Below are 21860 nucleotides of genomic sequence, written 5' to 3' on the forward strand. Positions count from 1 at the left end.
ATGGAATTAGACACATTTCTTATTCCTTGAATGGGACCCAGTGTTATGTAGAAGACTTTTCAGAAATGTGCAGTGGTTAAAGCGTAGTCTATGGGTTAAAGGCAGGGCAAGGCAGCTTTATTTGTATAGCACATTTCAGCAACAGGGCAATTCAAAGTGCTTTACATGAAAACAGATAAAAAAAATTTAAAACAGATAAAATACGAGAAAAAAAAGTCACAGTGCAGTATAAGAAATTAAACATTGAAGAGCAGTTAAAACAGTTAAATATATAAAAGCAGATAAAATAGGAATTTCTCTTTATGTGCTTATATATATTGTTATACAGTGTCAACAATGCAGCTTCAGTATAAGAAATGAACAGTTATTTAAAGAAAGGCAACATAAAAAAGATAGGCTCTTTATGCATTCTGGTGCTAAAATTGAGTCATCCATCTCTTGCTTAGTGCATGCTTAAAACATTTCTTGCTCTCTTAAAGGCTCTCTGTCTGTTACAGACTGAAGAAACTCACTGATGTTTCTTTAGGATGAAGTGCATGCTCAAGGGCACCACTTGTGGTAATGGGGCAAACTCTGAGGTTTGACTAATTGGAACAGTTGTAGGCTATATGGCTATCTCTATTTGTGTGCGTGTTTATATTTTTTAATTCAGTCAATTACAATATTTTTAGACTATCCCACTGATCTACTGAGGCTTAGGCTATGCTATCGCAGGTTTCAACGCATCGTTTATGATGAATTATTTACTTCCTTTGTTAAGTAACTTACTCGCAAATCTATTTATGCAACGTTTTGGGAACGTGTGTAACGTTACATTCGATATCTTCTCCGTCAAACGTTACCTCGTGGTCTTCGGGAGTCAGGCTCCATTCAGCCGAAAGTCATGACTAATTTTGCCTCCACTGCATATTCCCCAGCCTGTTGCCATTGCAAGCTAGCTGTGATTAACGACGCGACGTGAGTAAATTCTGCTGACGTTAACCTAATTTTGATGCTGCGACATACATTACATAACCCTGCGACGTGTTGATTTCTGCACTCGTAAGAAATGTCAGCCAAGCCTCTGCATTGCTTGCAACCTCTACAACCTCCACTAGGGGACGCCACATTCCAGTAGCCTAAATAGAGTTTCCGCAATATCTCGTTATCTAGATAAGGCTGATTTATGCTTAAGACCTGTATACCATACATGATTATGTAGCATATTTCAGATTGAGATAGCTTGATAACTTATCAATAACCAAAGTTGGGACCATATAGGTTTTGTACAGTCTATAGACTGGACTGTCTTAAAAAGAAATGTACTAAGGTTTCAGCAAAGTTACCCAGCATGCACTAAGCAAGAGATGGATGACTCAATTTTAGCACCGGAATGCATAAACGGAGTTCAGGAATAAGGATGATATATCTTTGATTAAAAAAAAAAATATATATATATATATATATATATATAAAAAATAATAGCTACTTAAAAATATGCCAAAAACTCAGAGATGATAAAGTCTTCATTTGACCAAATTGATATGAGGTCAGCTGAGCTAAGAAGTTTTCATACTAACCAATGTCTGAACTGCCCTAGAAATTAGTTTCTTCTCCGTGGAAGTGGCTTCTTAAGCTGGATTTCACTGAGCCCTGAAGCTGTAAAACTACTGGCATTCCAACAAAATTAGGTTAAGCAATGACAAACTTGCTCAACACTGTATTTATGTAGTACAAAAACATAGGTACAAACAATGGGTATAAAATGATACAAATTAGATGATCATTTTCATCATTAAAATATTAATAAAATGTTAAATGACTAACAGAAACCAAATGATTCATTTTTTAAAGTAAAAAGAAGAAACATATTGTGGGGAAAGATTTATTGAGAAAGAGGTTTCAAACTTATAAAAATCAGGTTATTGAAGAATGTTGTCTTATTGATAAAATAGGTATACATTGACACAAAAGCTGTCTAAAGTAATTTTGATGGCACAACAAGTACGCTTTACAGGTAGGTAGGTCAATTTTTAATTTAAAAAGGTAAATAAACAAAAAAATATTTCTAAATTTGAAACAAATTGTCCATTTAATAAATAGACTGGTTTTGTCATCGAAAATAAATGGCAAATTGCAACTAAGCCCATCTAATATTCCTCTCCTTCCTCTTCTTCGTCAAAGGAGTCTATCCCAACCTCTTCATAATCCTTCTCCAGGGCAGCCATATCTTCTCTGGCCTCTGAGAACTCTCCCTCCTCCATGCCCTCCCCAACATACCAGTGGACAAAGGCTCTCTTGGCGTACATGAGGTCAAACTTGTGGTCGAGACGGGCCCAGGCCTCAGCGATGGCTGTGGTGTTGCTCAGCATGCACACAGCTCTCTGCACCTTGGCCAGGTCTCCTCCAGGAACCACCGTTGGAGGCTGATAGTTGATGCCCACCTTGAAGCCTGTGGGGCACCAGTCTACAAACTGGATGCTGCGTTTGGTCTTGATGGCTGCAATGGCCACATTGACATCTTTGGGCACCACATCACCACGATACAGCAGACAGCAGGCCATGTATTTACCATGACGAGGATCACACTTCACCATCTGATTGGCTGGCTCAAAGCAGGCATTTGTGATCTCAGCAACTGACAACTGCTCATGGTAGGCTTTCTCTGCAGAGATGACTGGAGCATAGGTGGCCAGAGGGAAGTGGATACGAGGGTAAGGCACCAAGTTGGTCTGAAACTCTGTCAGGTCAACATTCAGGGCTCCATCAAAGCGAAGTGAGGCAGTGATAGACGAGACTATCTGGCTGATGAGCCTGTTCAGGTTGGTGTATGACGGGCGTTCAATATCGAGGTTCCTGCGGCAGATGTCGTAGATGGCCTCGTTGTCCACCATGAAGGCGCAGTCAGAGTGCTCCAGGGTGGTGTGGGTGGTCAGGATGGAGTTGTAAGGCTCTACTACAGCTGTGGAAATCTGGGGGGCCGGATAGACAGCAAACTCAAGCTTAGACTTTTTGCCAAAGTCAACAGAGAGTCTCTCCATCAGCAAGGAGGTGAAACCTGAGCCAGTGCCTCCACCAAAGGAGTGAAAGACCAGGAAGCCTTGGAGACCCGTGCACTGATCAGCCTACAGATACAGAGAAACAATGAAGACTGGATAAAAACAGTAAACCAAAGCATTGCTTCACACTGCTTTATACTTATGTGTATGATCATAAAATAAAATCTACAATATCTTCACAGATCTGCATAAAAGGTTCCATACATGCAACCTACAGTCCCATTCAAAAGGCTGCATCCACTTTTATTCAGCACTAGTAGCAGTGTGAGCTTCCATTCTATAACATGGCTAAATATACTGTAGAGTGAGGTCTGACTGCAGTTCTGACTGTTTTCTGTGAAAATGAGCTGTTGACTGTAAGGAGCCCTGTTAGGAGGGCAAAGCCGGTGCAAATGCAAATTAGGCAAAACTCACAACTACAAGTGCCTTACCAGTTTGCGGATTCTGTCTAGTACGGAGTCAATGATCTCTTTGCCGATAGTGTAGTGTCCACGGGCGTAGTTGTTGGCTGCATCTTCTTTTCCTGAGATCAGCTGTTCCGGGTGAAATAGTTGACGGTACGTTCCTGTGCGCACCTCATCTGGGAAATAAAAAGACAAAAGCCATAGTTGAGAAAACTAATTCATCCGTTATAGAAAATGCTATTAGTGGATACATCATTTCACATGCTCACTGTGACACCTCATTCTTTCACCTATGACAACATGCAGATGAAAATGTGCGTGGTTTGGTAAAAGAAAAAAGCTAAAAGTAGTAAGACACAACTTCATCCTCAAAACAAAGTTTAATATAACCTCTATGCTGTGTCAGCTATTGACAACTGGACGAGCAATGTCCGTGGAGAATGATGGATGATTAGATTAACTTCTCTCAATTTTCACATCTGTCTTTCACTTATCTATGCCACAAAGGAAGACACTACCATCTTCTGGAATTGCTGACATCTAAGAACATAACAAGCTCCAAGTGATAACACTACTGACCAATGACAGTGGGTTCCAGGTCAACAAAGATCGCTCTAGGGACATACTTCCCAGACCCAGTATCACTGAAGAAGGTGGTGAAAGAGTCGTCGTGGCCTCCCACCGGCTTGCAGTCGGGCATCTGGCCGTCTGGCTGGATGCCGTGTTCCAGACAGTAAAGCTCCCAGCAGGTGTTCCCCATCTGGACCCCAGCCTGGCCTACGTGAACAGAGATGCATTCACGCTGGAAGAGAGGAAGAGGAGAAGTTGAAAAAGGGGTCAGAGAAAAGGAGAGAATGGAAATACAGTGGAGGGAAGATAAAGTGGCAATGCAGGGAAGGGTTGCATACTCCTAGCAACTGTGTTGTTCTTTTCCAGTGAGCTAAGAGATTTAAACATAGTGAAGGGATTTTTGCTTTGCAGAATATTATTGGCAAATTGTATCATAATCAGATTTTACACAAACGCTACAGTTGCAGGGATCCAAAGGAGTAATTTAGAAACTCAGCCACTAGGTGGAAGCAAAGATATATAGGGGGAAGAAGGTTGAAGTCAAAAGAACAAGCAAAATGGATTTGCTGCAGAGTCACTGCAGGAAATCTGCAGTGTAGTCTCCCTAAATAAATTAGTCAACCATCAGAGATTTTACCACTGCGGGAAAAGTATGCAAAGGCAGCTTTCCCTTTTTTTGGTTGGGCTTTTCCACCTTTAATCGATAGGACAGCTAGGTGAGAAAGGGGAGAGAGAGGGGACATGTAGGAAATCGTCACAGGTCGGACTCGCACCCTGGACCTCTGCATTCGAGGCATAAGCCTCTCAGTATATGTGCGCCTGCTCTACCCACTGACCCAACCCGGCCACAGCTGCCCCTTTAAAATATCAGGTAGTATGGGACTGTGCTAGCAATGTTGCGAATCAATATGACAGTTATGGCAATACTGGATTTTTTAATTATTTTTTAAAATCAATGTGATGAAAAACCTTGATTTGTCTGGTATCTAATTTGCTGGATTAGGCTAAATCAACATTCCATAAGTCTGGTTAGTATTTTCCCCCAAAAGTTGTCAATTGAAGTCTGTCTTAACATTTTTAACTGCTAAAATTCTAATTGTTCAATTAATAAAATTAACCAGAGAAAAGCAAGCATCGTAAAAACATCTTCCTATTACTTTATTCACCCGATCAGACCTATGGATCAGACAGACAAGGGAAGGTGCTGGTGGGTGAGGGCTGGGGAGCAGAATAGGTGAAGGGTATAATAGGGAATGACCCTGTAAAGTCTGTTGTTGATCAACAAGGAGTTTTTTTTTAGATATATTCAATACTATAATATAAGCTATATAAAGCAAAGGTGACCCTACCCAGACTGGCCTGGGTTTCCAAGTTAGCAGAGCTCTTTGCAGCAGCTATTTTAGGTTCTTCATACTAACCTGACACCTAGCAGCAAAGGCTCAGTTACTGTTTCAGTAAACACTGACTGGCAGTCCCCAAAATAGTGACCACTGCAGGGTTAAACTTTACACTCGTTCTGCTTTTAATGTTAAAAAGTTGAAAATGATAAATGTAAAAGGCGATTTTTAAAATCGATTATTTTCCCTAGAATCGATATTTTGTATTTTTACCAATGATTCACCTAAATATTTTCTGTTTTTACGGTACGGCTGACGGTGACTACATCACATCCATTTTCTGACCGAAAGCAGAAAATGCATGTGATGTACTAGCGTGGTCCTACCAGACTCTCGTACATTTCATTTATACAGAGAGTCTGGCCACTCTCCATTGACAAGTGTTAACTTCCTTGAAGGCGGGTACTCTGTTGAAGTTTAAAACTATTGGATCTGCCCAGAGCCACTCTGGATCAGCCATAACCAATCGCTAACATTTGGTCGTGACGTATGTCATGTGCAACAAGAGGGGAGACTGACAAGGCTTATATTTAGCATTAGCATCGCTAGCGTTAGCCTTAGCCAACTCCTTCACCACTAACGGAGCGAGCTGGAAAATAAAACTTTTCCCAAACCCCGTGGGGAGGAGGGCCACAACATCATGGCCACCAACAAAACTCAGAAAAGATTGTTCTTGCTTGGGCTTTAACTTCTGGATATTCGGCAGCGTTGCCACAACGGACTGAATGGTTTCGCTCGCATCTTTCTCCGCCACCATTACGGAACTACAACTCTAGCGCATGGCCTCAACGTCATCGTTCTCAGCCACTCCCTCGGTTCGCTGATTGGACAGCCAAAAATTTTGGCTGGAGAAAACCATAGACTGTATATAGAATGGATCAAAAGATCCCGTTGCTCTGGACGGAGACCAGTGAAGGATATTAGAAGCACTTTTTTCCGGTGAGCGCCGAGCATAACTGCGCAGCCTCCAACTGAGAGAGACGACGTAAATGTGATGTGAGCAACCTGTCTGAAAGTTATACGTCTTCTGGTAGCTGTGCCAAGAGAAATCTCAATCATTCCAAATATTGCAGAGACGGAGAGCATAGGTATATGTAAGGACAGAACATGGACACAGGCTAATTATTGCTAACTAAAAATGCTAGTTAACATTAGTAATTACACTTAAACAGCTAATGTAAGTCGAAACTGCCTGCCTCCTGTACTATACGGTAATTCCTCTGCTATGCGACAGTAAGTCCCGTGGTATGACACAATCGTTAGCCTATTTTTACAAAAACGTCTGCTACGGAGCCATAACATGAGATACAAGGTAATGGAGCCTTTTATACATTGTCGTGTTTCTTTAGAAATAAACAATGGACAAATAAAGTCTTTAAATGCTTCAGATGTAAAGTTATTTGCTGTCAAAATGAATGGCAGTCAATGGAATGCTAACGGGGGGTGAGTGCTTGTTAGCATCAAAATGGCGCCATAGGAGGTACGCGTTGTGAGGAGAAGCTTACCCCCTTGGAGAAAACCCAAGACTATACCGCGAACCCAGACGTAGTACAGAAGGGAAATGAAAATTGAACGCAAGTACGTAGGAGGGCGGAGCCAGGCTAGTGATGTACTTCTTTACAAATGAAATAAATGTCAGACTGACCGACATGATGTGCCGTTTTTTTTTTTTTTTTTAAAAACAATTAGTTTTTAGAAATGTTTCATGATCTTGATATCTTGTCTTTAAAAGTGTATTATTCAACTTTTGTTTTTGTTAAAGAAGGAAAATAAAATCACAATACTCAATACTATTGAACCGCAATACTTTTAGAATCGCAATAAATGAAAATCGCAATACAAATCGAATTGACACCCATGTATTGTGAAAGAATCCAATCGGGACAAAAGCATATCGTCCCAGCCCTAATATTTTCTGTCAAAATTAGGTTGTTCATTGAATGCTGGGATATTATTTTTCATCACCACAAGCATAAAGTAACAGTTAATAATTCAAGACAAAGTACACTCAAACCAAACTTCTCCTGTCCCTAGAACCTGTTAGGGTGTGTCTGTAATTTGACGTAAACAAGGGCCTGTCTGAGCCCACACGGACTTGAGATTCCAGTTTTGTTGGTCACTAAAACTTAAACGAATAGTCTACAGAGAGCGAGAGAGAGGAAAAGTGAACAAGATAGAAACAAAGAGCAATCAATTTGTTAAAAGCTTTTTCAGGTCAGCAGACATGTGAGTAGAGATCCCTCAATAACCCATCGTCAAAGTGCAATCTGCTTCTATAACAGGAAAATAGACATAATATACCATAAAGTCAAGGTGAGGATAGATAAATATGATTTAATGGAATCTTGTCCAGAGACCCAAACTGCCATGTATTTAGTTTATTATAATGCATATGAAACCATACTCCAAGAGCAAAAGCAGACATATTCATTCATCTTTCCATTTTGTACATTTACATGCTGCTTGAATGCTGACTTTGTTATTTAGTTTATTCTTTAGTTTATTTTTCATTTGGTCGACTGTTCGGTCTGACAGCTTAGTCTAAATCAGGATGTGTCTACAGGCCAGATTGATATCATACTTGGAATGGATATTCATGGCAGTTTGAGAATGATTCATCATGATTTTGGAGACCCTATCCATTTGTAGCACCACTATCATATTGTGATGATCATTTGACCTTTCTTCTGTTGCCACCCTCAGGCCAAAATCCCCCATTGAATATGTGTCAAAAACTTGGATTAAAAGTATGGTGTGCTGGAGGACAGTTGTGCGAAGCGTTTTAATTTTGATTGACTTGCAGTGAAGTTCACACTGGTAGTAGGCACCTTGCTGTGCGTTCTCAAAGTAAAAAACTGTGAACCCTTTTCATGCTCTATTTGGCTAAATGAGTGCGCTTTCCTCTTGTGCCCTAGCCCCATTGATTCTGATAAATAATAGATAACCCATAGGTCTTTCCTGTGGTGATGCCCTAGTCTTACTCAATCAATGTGGACCAACTTGATAAGCCCTCACTGGCTGACTATTCTACATCTGTTACCCTTCAGGCAAAAAAGGCAACATGCTAAAGATGGATGAAAAAAGTTGACTTGTGCTATAGGCAGCTAGGACAGGCAATACAAGACTAGAACCACCATTGCACGTAATATACAGAATCTGACTGTTATGACATTTGCTGAGCACATTCTTTTGAATTTAGTGCTATCATGACGAGTCCTTTGTAGGCTACAACAAGCACAGATTACACCAATTCTAAAAACATTTTGCACAAAGTGTGGGGCAGCTGTGTGCCAGTCACTTATGATCCTGGGTCGACTTCCTTTATGCATATGTTGTTATTTAGTGTCACTGGTCAGGTTAAATATAATTTGTATAGCTTTATACCATGCATTTAGTGTAGCTCTTGATATTTAAAAAAAAACATTATAGGAATTTAATGGATCAGAATATTTGATCAGGGCGGGTATACGTAGGAGTGTCCTTAGTACACAATATCACTTGATTTTATAAGCACTCACCACTGACAATGCTAACACTATGTGTTTATACTACACTGTGCAAACAGAGCATGTTGCCTGTGTGTGTTAGTTCAATTCCTGACACAAGACAAAAGACTCAAAAAGGGATTACAATCACCTTCCCCAGTAACATCCCAATTACAGAGGTTGCATTTGGCAGGGATTAGCCTACAGTCCCATTTTACTATGACAACATGTCTTTTCTTTTGCATATGGAAGCCACTTTCAAAATTGTTGTTGGAAGTTGAAGAAGCCAAGCTCACTGTTGTTGTGACTGTTTGAATTTGGAGGGAAAAGATTATGTTTTACCCTGGAGAAACACTAGTCTCAATCTGATCTGACTTGTTGATAGACTCATTATGAAACACACCTACATTCCTTGTTGTGTGTGTGTGTGTGTGTGTGTGTGTGTGTGTGTGTGTGTATGTATGTATGTGAGATCTAAAAAAAAAAGAAATACTGGACTATTGATATTTTATAATAAAATAAATGCAAAACAAAAACAACATCACACTATATCAACTATGTTTGATTATGTTTGTCGCTCTGATCATCCCCACCTGCTCACACAGGTCAGCAGCCAGCTCAGTGCTACTGCCAGTCATGAATCTATTTCTGTCACAAGAGTCCTACTACAGGAAGGCGCAGAGGGGGCAGTTCCGAGGAGTTGCTACATCGCACCACATTGAAAATGCTGAAGATTCACTGACGCACTTTGTAAACTAGCCTGGGAGCCAGACGAATCTGCGAGCTCGTTCCATTTACTCTGGCAGATATAGGTCTACGATATAATACGCATTTGCGAATAAGCCACTAGCCACTGTTAGTCTAGTAAAAATGGAACGGCTGGTGAAATATTTACTCACTTTTAGAAAATAAACAAACCGAACTTTGGAGTAGAAATTTCTCTCCAAATAAAACTGAAAAATGATAATATACGTACCATTGTAATTTCTTAGTAGAATGTCCTTTGAAAGAAAAGCAACTTGCAGCTTGTTATATTCTATCTGCAGCGTCTCACAGCGGCCGTCAACGTGGTCCGAGTGAGTGAGTAATGCCTGGTGGGCGAGGAGCTGACACGCTATGTTCAACTGCAAACCACGCCCACCTGTCTATTTGACGTGAGCGCGCACTGTCAGCGCGCAGGCCACTTTATGTATTGCAAGATACTGTGCGTTATAGAAATTAATTATCTCATTAATATTATCTAATTATCTATTAATTGAGTCCCACTGTTATCATTAGACTATACCAAGCATTTCAAACACAACCCCTGGGGAAGTTTTTACAGAATACAAGATTAAATAATATGTTTTCATTTCCCTATGTTCACACACTGCACACAGAGACAGCAAAATCCTACAGAGAGAGGCTACAGGAGGCATGTTAGTTTATGCACGGTTAAAGGGTAAATAATAATAAAAGTGAGTTTTAAGCTGACTCTTTAAAGAGAGGGGAATGTATGGAAGGATAAAGGGAATTCTATAGGTTTGGGGTGGATAAGGACCTTTTTCAGAGCAGACATTTTTTGACTTGTCATAGTAGGAAAAGCACACCTGAAATTGATAACCTTAACGATGGCTCAATTCCATCAAGTGTCCCAGTAAGCTATTTAAGTGACTCAGCATGCACAATACCAGAGCCTCTCCTAAGTGGAATGCAGCCATCATTAATGGTTTTGAATACACTTGTGCTTTTCCTACTATTATGTCAAAATGTCTGCTGTGAAAAAGGTCTATTGAAAAAAACCTTTTACTGTCTATGAAAAAAAACCTATCAGCATAGCACTTAGTCCTGGATCGAGGCATAGATAGAGACAGTTTAGTACAGAGTAATGCACAGAGCAAATCGGCTAATTTATTATGTTTAAGGGGTTTTCTGCCTGGTTAGCTTTTTAAGACTATAATTCATAATGTTTTTTAAATCAAAAAAATATTATTTCATAATTTCCAAACACACTGCTCTGCTGAGTAAGTTCCTACCTGATCAAACATCAAAATCAACTTGATATTACTATTGTTTTGGACATCGTATTTATTCATTAAACTGATCAATTACATAATACTCAATACTGTAAATAGCCTAACAAAATATGTGTAGGGAAACACCAAATCCCCTTTTCTTTCTTTTTGCATTAATCATTCATGTCAATAGCATGCATCCATTTTATTTGCACATTAATAACATTTTTATTTCCCTGTCTCTAATTTGAAAACCCCATCACTTTTGATGCCCTATCCCGCCCACAGCAATTTAAACTGCCCTTCTTGCCGCATGTAATAGTCACGCCTACAGTCAGTTACTGTATCTCGTGGGTGGGACGAACATCCTGCAAACCGATCCATAACAGCAACCCTCCCCAGACTACCATTTTATTGGATATGCTGTCACTGTAACCATTTGAAAGCTAGAGGTCGTAGTTGTTTCACCATGAGTCACTGAATGAGAAACACTTTTTTACTCATGCAGTACTCATTCATTCATTTTACTCAACAGACATGTCACATCCTAAGAGTAGAACTATTTTTTTTCACCACTACAGTAGGACCTGTAAAGCATTTATGTATTTATGTCACTCTTCAACTACCATGCTTTTTGTGTAAATTGGGATTGTAAGATTCTAATTTGTAATGTACAAATTACCATATGTGGCTCTCAATAAAATTACAAATATTTACATTTCCACATATTTAATTATCATGACCTCAAAAAATGTGCAAATTATCTCTTCATCCCATCGTTTTGTTCTGCTCTGGGTCTCTTTCTTTCTTTCCAGCACTGGCGTTATTATGACCTATTAGTGAAAAGACTCAATTGTGGGGCGTTGTTTGAGACTTATACTCTCAAACAATGGAAGTAGGACACAGCTTTATGACTCAGGCAACACCTATGAGGGCAAAACACATGAAAGAAGACGACAACAGCAAGGTGTATGCTTTCCCAGTGACATTTAACAATACTTCAGTTCACAGAACATGAACCAGACCTAAAGATTTGGTAGCGTGATTCATAGTGATGATCACTGCAATGTCCTTTTTTCTGGTCTTCCAAATTGTGCCACTAGAGACCTTCAACTTGCTCAGAACACACAGCCAGAATCCGGACAACAACTAGAAAATATGATCACATAAAACCTGTTTTAGCCTCTGTTAACTGGCTACCAAGCAATAGCGCTGATTTTAAGGTTCTTCTTTTAACATATAAGGCCCTGCATAGACTCGCACCACCTTATTTATCTGAGCTTATTACACCATATACACCAGCACGCTCTGTCCGCTCCCTTGATGCTGGCTTCCTGGTCATTCCCCTACTAAACAAAACAATCAGTTGGTTATAGAGCATTCTCCTACTATGCCCCCCATACCATGGCCTCCCACTACATGTAAAAGAAGCTCACATAGTTGACATTTTTGAATCAAGATTGAAACCCCACCTCTACTCATTATACTATAGCCAACCATAGCACACCATCCTCTCTGCGTCCTTAACAAACAAACCTTTTCACTTATTGTCTTATGTTGCTGGTTTTGTATGGTTTATTATTACTGCTTTAATGCTGTTCAATTGTTTTGTTGCTGTCTGTTATTTCTGTGTTCCTTTAATTGTTAAGTGCACTGAGACCATGTCTAATGGGGGTTTTACACTTTAAATACATTTTATTGATGGCTTGTTAAACATCAACTCAGAAACATGTTTTAACTTGACATGTCCATTTACACCACAGTGCTTCGTGAGCTTTGTGTTAAAAGAATGTGATACCGACATCAATTATCTTGTATGTTACAGATGAGTCCCATGGCCCTAGGAAAAAAACAGACTGACTTCCTGTATAATGAAGAGTGTGTCAGTGCAACTGGCACTGTAGTATCACTCTTAACTTCTCTTAGCTCACTCTTTTCTTGGCTGCCACAAATGTGTTCACAACCAACAGACTAACTCTGGTTGGTTGATGTAGTCTCTAATTTTTACTTTTGACTGGCATCCATCGTTTTATGGGAGAAAATAACTGTGCATCCTGTGACAGCAAGGAGGAAGTCCACATGACGTTTGTGAACAAAGAAGCCATAGATTGCAACAGTGTTGTATCTCAATAGAATAGATTATACTGAATCAACATCTCCCATATTACAGTGGATGCCTGTTGTTGGTCTTGAAAGTGGTTTGACTTGTTTTAATACAGAGCAGAGCGTTCTGCCTTTGAGCCATGACATGGCTCCAGCTGAAACAGGCAGAACTCTACCGCTATACAACTGAAACTCATGTTGAGTAGAATTGTGAGCATGTGATCTAAACAACCTATTGGAAACCAATGGCTTTCTGGGCGTAGAAATTTAAATGGAGTGACAAGGACACCCATCTTGGATTTAAAATCAAGATTGTGTGCCTTGTTTTTGCCTTTGGTCTTTCATGTTGCATATAGTGAAACTAATCTGGCAAGTAGTTACTGTTTATCTCACGTCAATTGACGCCTGAATAGGCACGAACAATTGAGGAAGGAGGAGCAGACATCGTATTGTATTTCTTAATAAAGACTGACAGTTAATTTCAACTTATGAAAAGAGTGTGGGAAAAGGAGTGTTTTTTTTATCCTGTTATAAGCTACATCAAGTCATACATTAGAAGGTGCCGAGGGAAACTACATTAGGTTATCTTCCCCTCATCTGGGGTTCTGCTTCTGCTTTCTGAAAAATGAGGTGCACATACAAACCAGTAGTCACAGACTCACACAATGAATAGGGTGGTGACCTCATTTTGCATTGTGTATTTGTCTTTTAAGAGGATGATCTTATCCTGGTCTCATCAGTAGGTTCTCTGATTACAGCTCAGATCAAACCACTGTTCACCTTAACCTGCAGGTATAAAATAGCAGAGTAACATAGCTGTCTCCAGCACTACATCTTCCCGATACCTGGACATTGGAGAAGAGAGATAAACTATGGTAAGAAAAGTGGGTTGCTAGTGTAAAACTTACTTTAAGGGCATACTGCTGTATATATTAACAATTGTGAGATGTACTGTATTTGAGCAGTTAAATATGTGTAGCAGAAATGTGGAAAGTAAACTGGTAATGTGTCTGGTAATTGGACAGTGTTCCTTGCTCTCTGCAGCGTGAATGTATCTCTATTCATGTGGGCCAAGCTGGGGCTCAGATTGGCAATGCATGTTGGGAGTTGTACTGTCTGGAACATGGGATCCAGCCAGACGGACAGATATCCAGTGACAAGACCACTGGAGGAGGAGATAACTCTTTCAATACCTTCTTCGGTGAGACAGGGGCAGGAAAGCATGTTCCCAGAGCCATCTTTGTCGACCTGGAACCTACTGTCATCGGTCAGTGCATGTTATATAGTTGATGATATATTACAGAGATTGGATGTTTTCATGTATTTATGAAGTTTTATTATTAACAAAGCTATATGTGTATTAGAAAATAAACATTGCCGTTGTAGAAACATTCTAATGTCAAGCTCTTGAGAGTGATTCAACTTTAGGATCCCTCATTCAATAAATCTGTTTGTCTATCTCCAGATGAGGTGCGTACAGGAACCTACCGGCAGCTGTTCCATCCTGAGCAGCTGATTACAGGAAAGGAAGATGCTGCCAACAACTACGCCCGTGGACACTACACCATCGGCAAGGAGATCATTGATCTGGTCCTTGACAGGACTCGTAAACTGGTGAGAGTTTAGTTAGTTTGCTGGACAGGTTTAGCATTTTGGCAGGCTTGTCTTTTGACTAAAGAAAATTTAGTTCACCAAAAAGGATATTTGCCGAGTGGTTTTCAATATTAAAAACACTGAAGAAAAGGTAATAAAGGTTTTTTCTTGTGACTTCATACATTTTGATATTGTGAAACTGAAGTGGGATTTTAAATAATCAAAGAAAAAATTCCTTTCAGGCTGATCAGTGCACTGGCCTGCAGGGATTTTTAATCTTCCACTCCTTTGGTGGAGGCACTGGCTCAGGTTTCACCTCCCTGCTGATGGAGAGACTCTCCGTTGATTATGGCAAAAAGTCTAAGCTTGAGTTTGCTGTCTACCCAGCCCCCCAGGTCTCCACTGCAGTGGTGGAGCCTTACAACTCCATCCTGACCACCCACACCACCCTGGAGCACTCTGACTGCGCCTTCATGGTGGACAACGAGGCCATCTACGACATCTGCCGCAGGAACCTCGATATTGAACGCCCGTCATACACCAACCTGAACAGGCTCATCAGCCAGATAGTCTCATCTATCACTGCCTCACTTCGCTTTGATGGAGCCCTGAATGTTGACCTGACAGAGTTTCAGACCAACTTGGTGCCTTACCCTCGTATCCACTTCCCTCTGGCCACCTATGCTCCAGTCATCTCTGCAGAGAAAGCCTACCATGAGCAGTTGTCAGTTGCTGACATTACCAACGCTTGCTTTGAGCCAGCCAATCAGATGGTGAAGTGTGATCCTCGTCATGGTAAATACATGGCCTGCTGTCTGCTGTATCGTGGTGATGTGGTGCCCAAAGATGTCAACTCTGCCATTGCAGCCATCAAGACCAAACGCAGCATCCAGTTTGTGGACTGGTGCCCCACAGGCTTTAAAGTGGGCATCAACTATCAGCCTCCAACTGCAGTTCCTGGAGGAGACCTGGCCAAGGTGCAGAGAGCTGTGTGCATGCTGAGCAACACCACAGCCATCGCTGAGGCCTGGGCGAGTCTCGACCACAAGTTTGACCTCATGTACGCCAAGAGAGCCTTTGTCCACTGGTATGTTGGGGAGGGCATGGAGGAGGGAGAGTTCTCAGAGGCCAGAGAAGATATGGCTGCCCTGGAGAAGGATTATGAAGAGGTTGGCACTGACAGCATGGGAGAGGAGGATGAAGAGGGAGAGGAATACTGACTTCCCTAAGGCCTGCATTTAAGGCAAAGTACATTGATATTGAATTCTTGTTTTAAAATAGGACATTTAGTTTTTTTATAGTGAAGAAAAAATGTAGGTCAAATAATTTGGTTCAGAAAATAACACATTTGAATGATCCCAAATATTAACATTATCCTCAAAACAGAGCAAAATGGTGAATAAAAAAAACTCTTACACCATTTTAAAATTTAAAAAGTTGCACCATGAGGAACTTGGTAGCATATTCTACATACTGTGACACACATTAACAAAAAAAAAACTGATCCAAAAGTTTCATCTTAAAGCTTAAAAACACGAGGATTACATTTGACAAAATTAGTTATAGTACTGTGTAAAAACATGGTATTAGCATCAAAGCAACAAAAAAAAAAAAAACTTGTGGTCAAACATATTTTGTTTTGGGCATTCAAAGATATTTTCTTTCTGCCGTATCAGTCTGAAAAACCTTCTCTTTTGTGCACCTCCCCCTACTATCCTCTACCATGTGGAATGTAAGTTATGAAAGGGCTCCTATGTCAGTTTATATACCATTCAGCTGTGACTGTGAGAGAGCAGTAGGGAGAGAAAATAACTGACTAACTTCACTGACTGGTGTTTGTGTAGCTCATACTCAGACAGTGGCCTGCAGTGACAATAGGATCCCAGTTATGTATGAATCACAGCTTTGTGATCCAAATTGGCTTGTTGAAAAGTTGTACCAAGGATAAGCAAAAAAAATGGCCTTGACATTTCATGGAACTGTCTTTTGTTTTTAATCTTTTACATTTCAGTGGTGAGTTGATTTCCAATGTGATGTTTCTCTGTGCATTCCAAATAAGCCGATTAAACTGAAACTGTGCATGTTGCAATGCCATTTGTGTCATCTCACATTACTTGTAAGCACTGTTACTGCTAACCATTTACTTTTATTCCTACCATTATATAATAGGATTATTAGGAATAATTAACTTCATAGTGTCTTCATTTTTTCCAGATCATCATTGTGTGAATATTTATTTGACAATTTAAATACAGACAAAGGGTGTGTGTGTGTGTGTGTGTGTTGAGTGTGTGGGTGCAGATGAATGCATCCAATATGCATAATTACTCTCTTAGCTCACAGTCCTTGTTAATGCCTATACTGTATTATATGTTGAGAAAACTTCAGGGGTGAACATTTAAATGCTACTGGTAAATTCCCCAAAAAACGATTTAAGCATTGTAATTAAACTCTCTCTCTCACAAACACACACACAACATGAGAAAACAGGGGAAAAGTGCATACATAAGCTCAAATCTGACAGACAAAGGAAATCAATGTAAGGGCGGATAACATGACAGATAGTAATAGGGACTTCCCTTTTTTTTTTTCTTTTTTCAAACTGCTGCTCCCTCCCGCCAATGAGCTATGCAGCTGCTTGCTGTGCCTTCCTGTCTGCCCCCTCCACATCCTTGCCTATATAAACCCTGACTCTCCCTCTCCTCCGCACTTCTGCCTTGTATCTGAATCCTCAACGTCAGTCGAAGGACAAGCAGACACAATGGTAAGTAACAGCCTGGCTGATGACGTAGCCTTGAAATGTCCTCTCTCTCTTCCCTTTAGCCTCCCTTTGTCTTTGTTTCTCAGCATTAGATTGATTAAACAGTCAAGCCTCTTTAATGCTCATAAGGCCTCTGCTGTGGAGTTGAAGGTTACTGATACAAGAGCAGCTTTATCCTATTAAGTGACAGTAGTTTTTTATCTGAATGTATGTTATGAAACTTTTTTCAGGGCATGTCTGGTGAGAATTGAAGGAGAGGAATGCCATGGGATAAATACTCATGATACAAGTGTCCATAAGTCATTTCTGTACTCTTGGACAGTCTAGGTCAGATGACAGACAGTTTTTGAGTTAGATTGCTTTGTCATTTCCATACTTGTTTGATGTACTACAACTAATCAAAAAGAAAGAAACATATGTAACTAATAGAAAACAATAACTTGAGGCTTAATCATGTGTTTGGTGAGATATTAAAGTAGGACTAATCTTGACAGAAAGGAGTAACCGGGGTAATCGTGGCAGTGGGGGGATGGATAGAAAGAACAGAGAAAAGAGGAGTGGTCTGGCCTAGACAGTATGAGTTAGTTGGCAGCCATTTTGCAGCTGTTAGGAGTTTTTGGTTGGATAGAGATGTGGAGAGAGGGAGAGAGAGAGGGAGACATCCCTGACTGTTACATAGCACTATGCAGCTGGACAGGATGGGGGAGGAGAGAGACACAAAAGGGGAGGGGATGAGGAAAGGGAGGAGATACATGATGGAGAAGTGGGGGAAGGTTTTCCCATCTTCTAGAGGCAAGGCCTTCCCGTTTGCCACACAGTGCCTTAGTACTGTATATAGGTTCCACATTCTTTCGGGACACTCCATAAAATGGGTTTACTGCATTTCATCTGTAGCTACATTTCCTAACTACATTTGCTGGATTCTATAACAACAAAGAGTGCAGACTCTGGACAATCTAATAGCTGCTTTCATTTAAATGCTGTCTTGCTCGTTATGCACTTTGAGCAGCTGAAAGCTTCAACATTCTGCTCTGGCACACAGTTTTCAGCAGTCAATGTTTCTTTTTCAGCTAAGCTGTTTACTCCCTGAATCGAGTGCAGAGATAATGTAAAAGATTGTCATTAGACATTAAGAAAGAAATAGCATCCCAGAGCAATAATGAAAAAGGCCTAGAATGGTCTTCGTTTTTTCCGCCTTTTTATGACAAATGTAAAACTTCAAACCACTAAACTGAACGTACTCGCGAGCTGATCTGACGTACAGTGACGCACACTGTAAAAGTCCCCATTTATTTGTAAGCAGTTAGTGTTTGGTCGGGCTAAATTAATGCTGCAGTGTGTAGAATGCAAAAAAAATGACAGATCTTAAAGTAGAGTGAGACCTCTTCCTGCAGCTCCCCTCTTTGTCGTACGGGAAATGCATGTGCAGAACAGCCATAAGGAACACACTCTCTCTCTGAAATGTCCTGTGATTGACCAGTCTCCTGTGATGGCTAGATTTTCTGAATACAGAGACAAAAGGAGGTGCCCACAGCTTTAAAGCAAATGCAGTAATACTTTTTCAATTAATCAATTACATCTAATTCAGTTACATCTGATTTTACCAACCTCTCTACCTTCTTTTGTTCAGCGTGAGTGTATTTCCATGCACGTCGGCCAAGCCGGAGCCCAGATGGGCAATGCATGCTGGGAGCTGTACTGTCTGGAACATGGGATCCAGCCAGATGGACAGATGCCCAGTGACAAGACTATTGGAGGAGGAGATGACTCTTTCAATACCTTCTTCAGTGAGACAGGAGCAGGAAAGCATGTTCCCAGAGCCATCTTTGTCGACCTGGAACCTACTGTCATCGGTCAGTAATGTGTAAAAGTGTGTAATGAACTTATATATACACTTGACTTCACAACCCCTAATTTCTAAAAGACAAGGTATACTGTATCTACACTGATGACACTCTATACTTTGACTTAGACCTAAGAATTGCAGCTTAAATGCTATTTCATATTTAATTACAGTATCTAAGAAAATATAATGTTTATATCATTCATACCCTGCGGACATTAGCTTTCTATCTTGTTTTCTTTCACAGATGAGGTGCGTACAGGAACCTACCGGCAGCTGTTCCATCCTGAGCAGCTGATTACAGGAAAGGAAGATGCTGCCAACAACTACGCCCGTGGACACTACACCATCGGCAAGGAGATCATTGATCTGGTCCTTGACAGGACTCGTAAACTGGTGAGAGTTTAGTTAGTTTGCTGGACAGGTTTAGCATTTTGGCAGGCTTGTCTTTTGACTAAAGAAAATTTAGTTCACCAAAAAGGATATTTGCCGAGCGGTTTACAATATAAAAAACACTGAGGAAAAGGTAATGGAGGTTTTAAAAATAAATGTCCAGAACGGGTTTTTTTCTTGTGACTTCATACATTTTGATATTGTGACACTGAAGTGGGATTTTAAATAATCAGAGAAAAATTTCCTTTCAGGCTGATCAGTGCACTGGCCTGCAGGGATTTTTAATCTTCCACTCCTTTGGTGGAGGCACTGGCTCAGGTTTTACCTCCCTGCTGATGGAGAGACTCTCCGTTGATTACGGAAAGAAATCAAAACTTGAATTTGCAGTCTACCCGGCCCCCCAGGTCTCCACTGCAGTGGTGGAGCCTTACAACTCCATCCTGACCACCCACACCACTCTGGAGCACTCCGACTGTGCCTTCATGGTGGACAACGAGGCCATCTACGACATCTGCCGCAGGAACCTCGATATTGACAGGCCGACTTACACCAACCTGAACAGGCTCATTGGCCAGATTGTGTCTTCAATCACTGCCTCACTTCGCTTTGATGGAGCCCTGAATGTTGACCTGACAGAGTTTCAGACCAACTTGGTGCCTTACCCTCGTATCCACTTCCCTCTGGCCACCTATGCTCCAGTCATCTCTGCAGAGAAAGCCTACCATGAGCAGTTGTCAGTTGCTGACATTACCAACGCTTGCTTTGAGCCAGCCAATCAGATGGTGAAGTGTGATCCTCGTCATGGTAAATACATGGCCTGCTGTCTGCTGTATCGTGGTGATGTGGTGCCCAAAGATGTCAACTCTGCCATTGCAGCCATCAAGACCAAACGCACCATCCAGTTTGTAGACTGGTGCCCCACAGGCTTCAAGGTGGGCATCAACTATCAGCCTCCAACAGTGGTTCCTGGAGGAGACCTGGCCAAGGTGCAGAGAGCTGTGTGCATGCTGAGCAACACCACAGCCATCGCTGAGGCCTGGGCCCGTCTCGACCACAAGTTTGACCTCATGTACGCCAAGAGAGCCTTTGTCCACTGGTATGTTGGGGAGGGCATGGAGGAGGGAGAGTTCTCAGAGGCCAGAGAAGATATGGCTGCCCTGGAGAAGGATTATGAAGAGGTTGGCACTGACAGCATGGGAGAGGAGGATGAAGAGGGAGAGGAGTATTGAAGGGCCAAACTTCATCCGGGCTTTACTATCACATATTCCAAAAGTTATCATGAATGCAATACATTCCCAAAAACACTCTGATGACCTGCGATGGTGATCAATATCAGTATTATCAATAAAATGTTCTCATGAACCTATTAAATGATGAATTGTGATCATTTCTGAACTCATCCAGTATAGCTTGGCAGCCAATTAAGCAATTTTTTTATTGTAAATGACTACAACAATAATAGTCAAACAATTTGCTAGCCTAAAAAGTTAATACACCCTTTATACCTAGTCATCTGGAGTTATCTCAGACTTTTACAACTGTTACATATTATTCCTGACTTTTAGAGAGGAAACTGGTAACATATGATATCAACAGCACTTTGGTGAGAATTACAAGATTTGCTGTCTATAAACCTATGTGGTATGTAGAGAAAATACTTGGATAAAATAAAATAATTAGTAGTGCCCAAAGAAATATTTCTATCAGAGTAAACATGTATTAAAAAAAATCTACACTACACATTTTGTAATGGTTGCTATTAATATAGAGGATTTTTGCTGGATTTCAAAATGTGTGTTTACATGTAGCTTCCATTCATTTACAAAAGAAATTCCAGTTTCTCTGCTTTTGCTAATTCCCTGCCTTTTTGTGCCATGTTGACGATGCGCCACAAAGTATACAATGGGCTGGGCTGGGCTGGCCTTGTACCTGCAGTTACTTCCCACAGCCAACAGATGGAAGCAATGTAACCAGCTTGTAAAGCTGTAAAGTGTGAGTTGTGAGACTGTAGCCTATATAAAGAGGTTTAGTCATTTAACATGACTGACCAGTCTATGAGCACATCATGTGGTCCTGGTGAGTCACACATTGAACTAAAAGCCTACTTTTTGGTAAGTTACACTTCTCTGGTCTACTCAATGTAAGTAGCCTACTGTGCTCTCACTCAACAATGAGTTTATAAATTCTCTCACAATATTCTTCTCCTCTATATGGAAACATTTATCTGTAGTTATAGTCAGCAGTGGAATAAGTATTCAGCACATAAGTGAAAGTAGGAT

At 40.7% G+C, this 21860-nt stretch overlaps 3 protein-coding genes across 3 annotated transcripts; 2 read left to right on the forward strand and 1 right to left on the reverse strand.

Moving 5' to 3' along the window:
• Positions 1–1850: 1850 nt before the first annotated feature.
• On the reverse strand, positions 1851–10000 carry LOC144525137 (tubulin alpha chain-like). The gene is made up of 4 exons (XM_078261673.1): positions 9871–10000; positions 4022–4244; positions 3470–3618; positions 1851–3104 (listed from the first exon to the last, which is right to left on the reverse strand). Exons 1-4 carry the CDS (start codon positions 9871–9873, stop codon positions 2130–2132), a joined length of 1350 nt encoding a protein of 449 aa, XP_078117799.1. The 5' UTR covers positions 9874–10000; the 3' UTR covers positions 1851–2129.
• A 3793-nt stretch (positions 10001–13793) lies between these two features.
• LOC144525136 (tubulin alpha chain-like) lies at positions 13794–15819 on the forward strand. The gene is made up of 4 exons (XM_078261671.1): positions 13794–13866; positions 14036–14258; positions 14457–14605; positions 14827–15819. The coding sequence occupies exons 1-4, from the start codon at positions 13864–13866 to the stop codon at positions 15802–15804; spliced, it is 1353 nt and encodes a 450-aa protein (XP_078117797.1). The 5' UTR covers positions 13794–13863; the 3' UTR covers positions 15805–15819.
• A 1304-nt stretch (positions 15820–17123) lies between these two features.
• Positions 17124–20952, forward strand: LOC144525138 (tubulin alpha chain). The gene is made up of 4 exons (XM_078261674.1): positions 17124–17348; positions 18976–19198; positions 19436–19584; positions 19833–20952. Exons 1-4 carry the CDS (start codon positions 17139–17141, stop codon positions 20808–20810), a joined length of 1560 nt encoding a protein of 519 aa, XP_078117800.1. The 5' UTR covers positions 17124–17138; the 3' UTR covers positions 20811–20952.
• The last annotated feature ends 908 nt before the right edge of the window (positions 20953–21860 follow it).

Source organism: Sander vitreus, chromosome 11 (assembly GCF_031162955.1).
Source record: "Sander vitreus isolate 19-12246 chromosome 11, sanVit1, whole genome shotgun sequence".
NCBI classification, from domain to species: domain Eukaryota; kingdom Metazoa; phylum Chordata; class Actinopteri; order Perciformes; family Percidae; genus Sander; species Sander vitreus.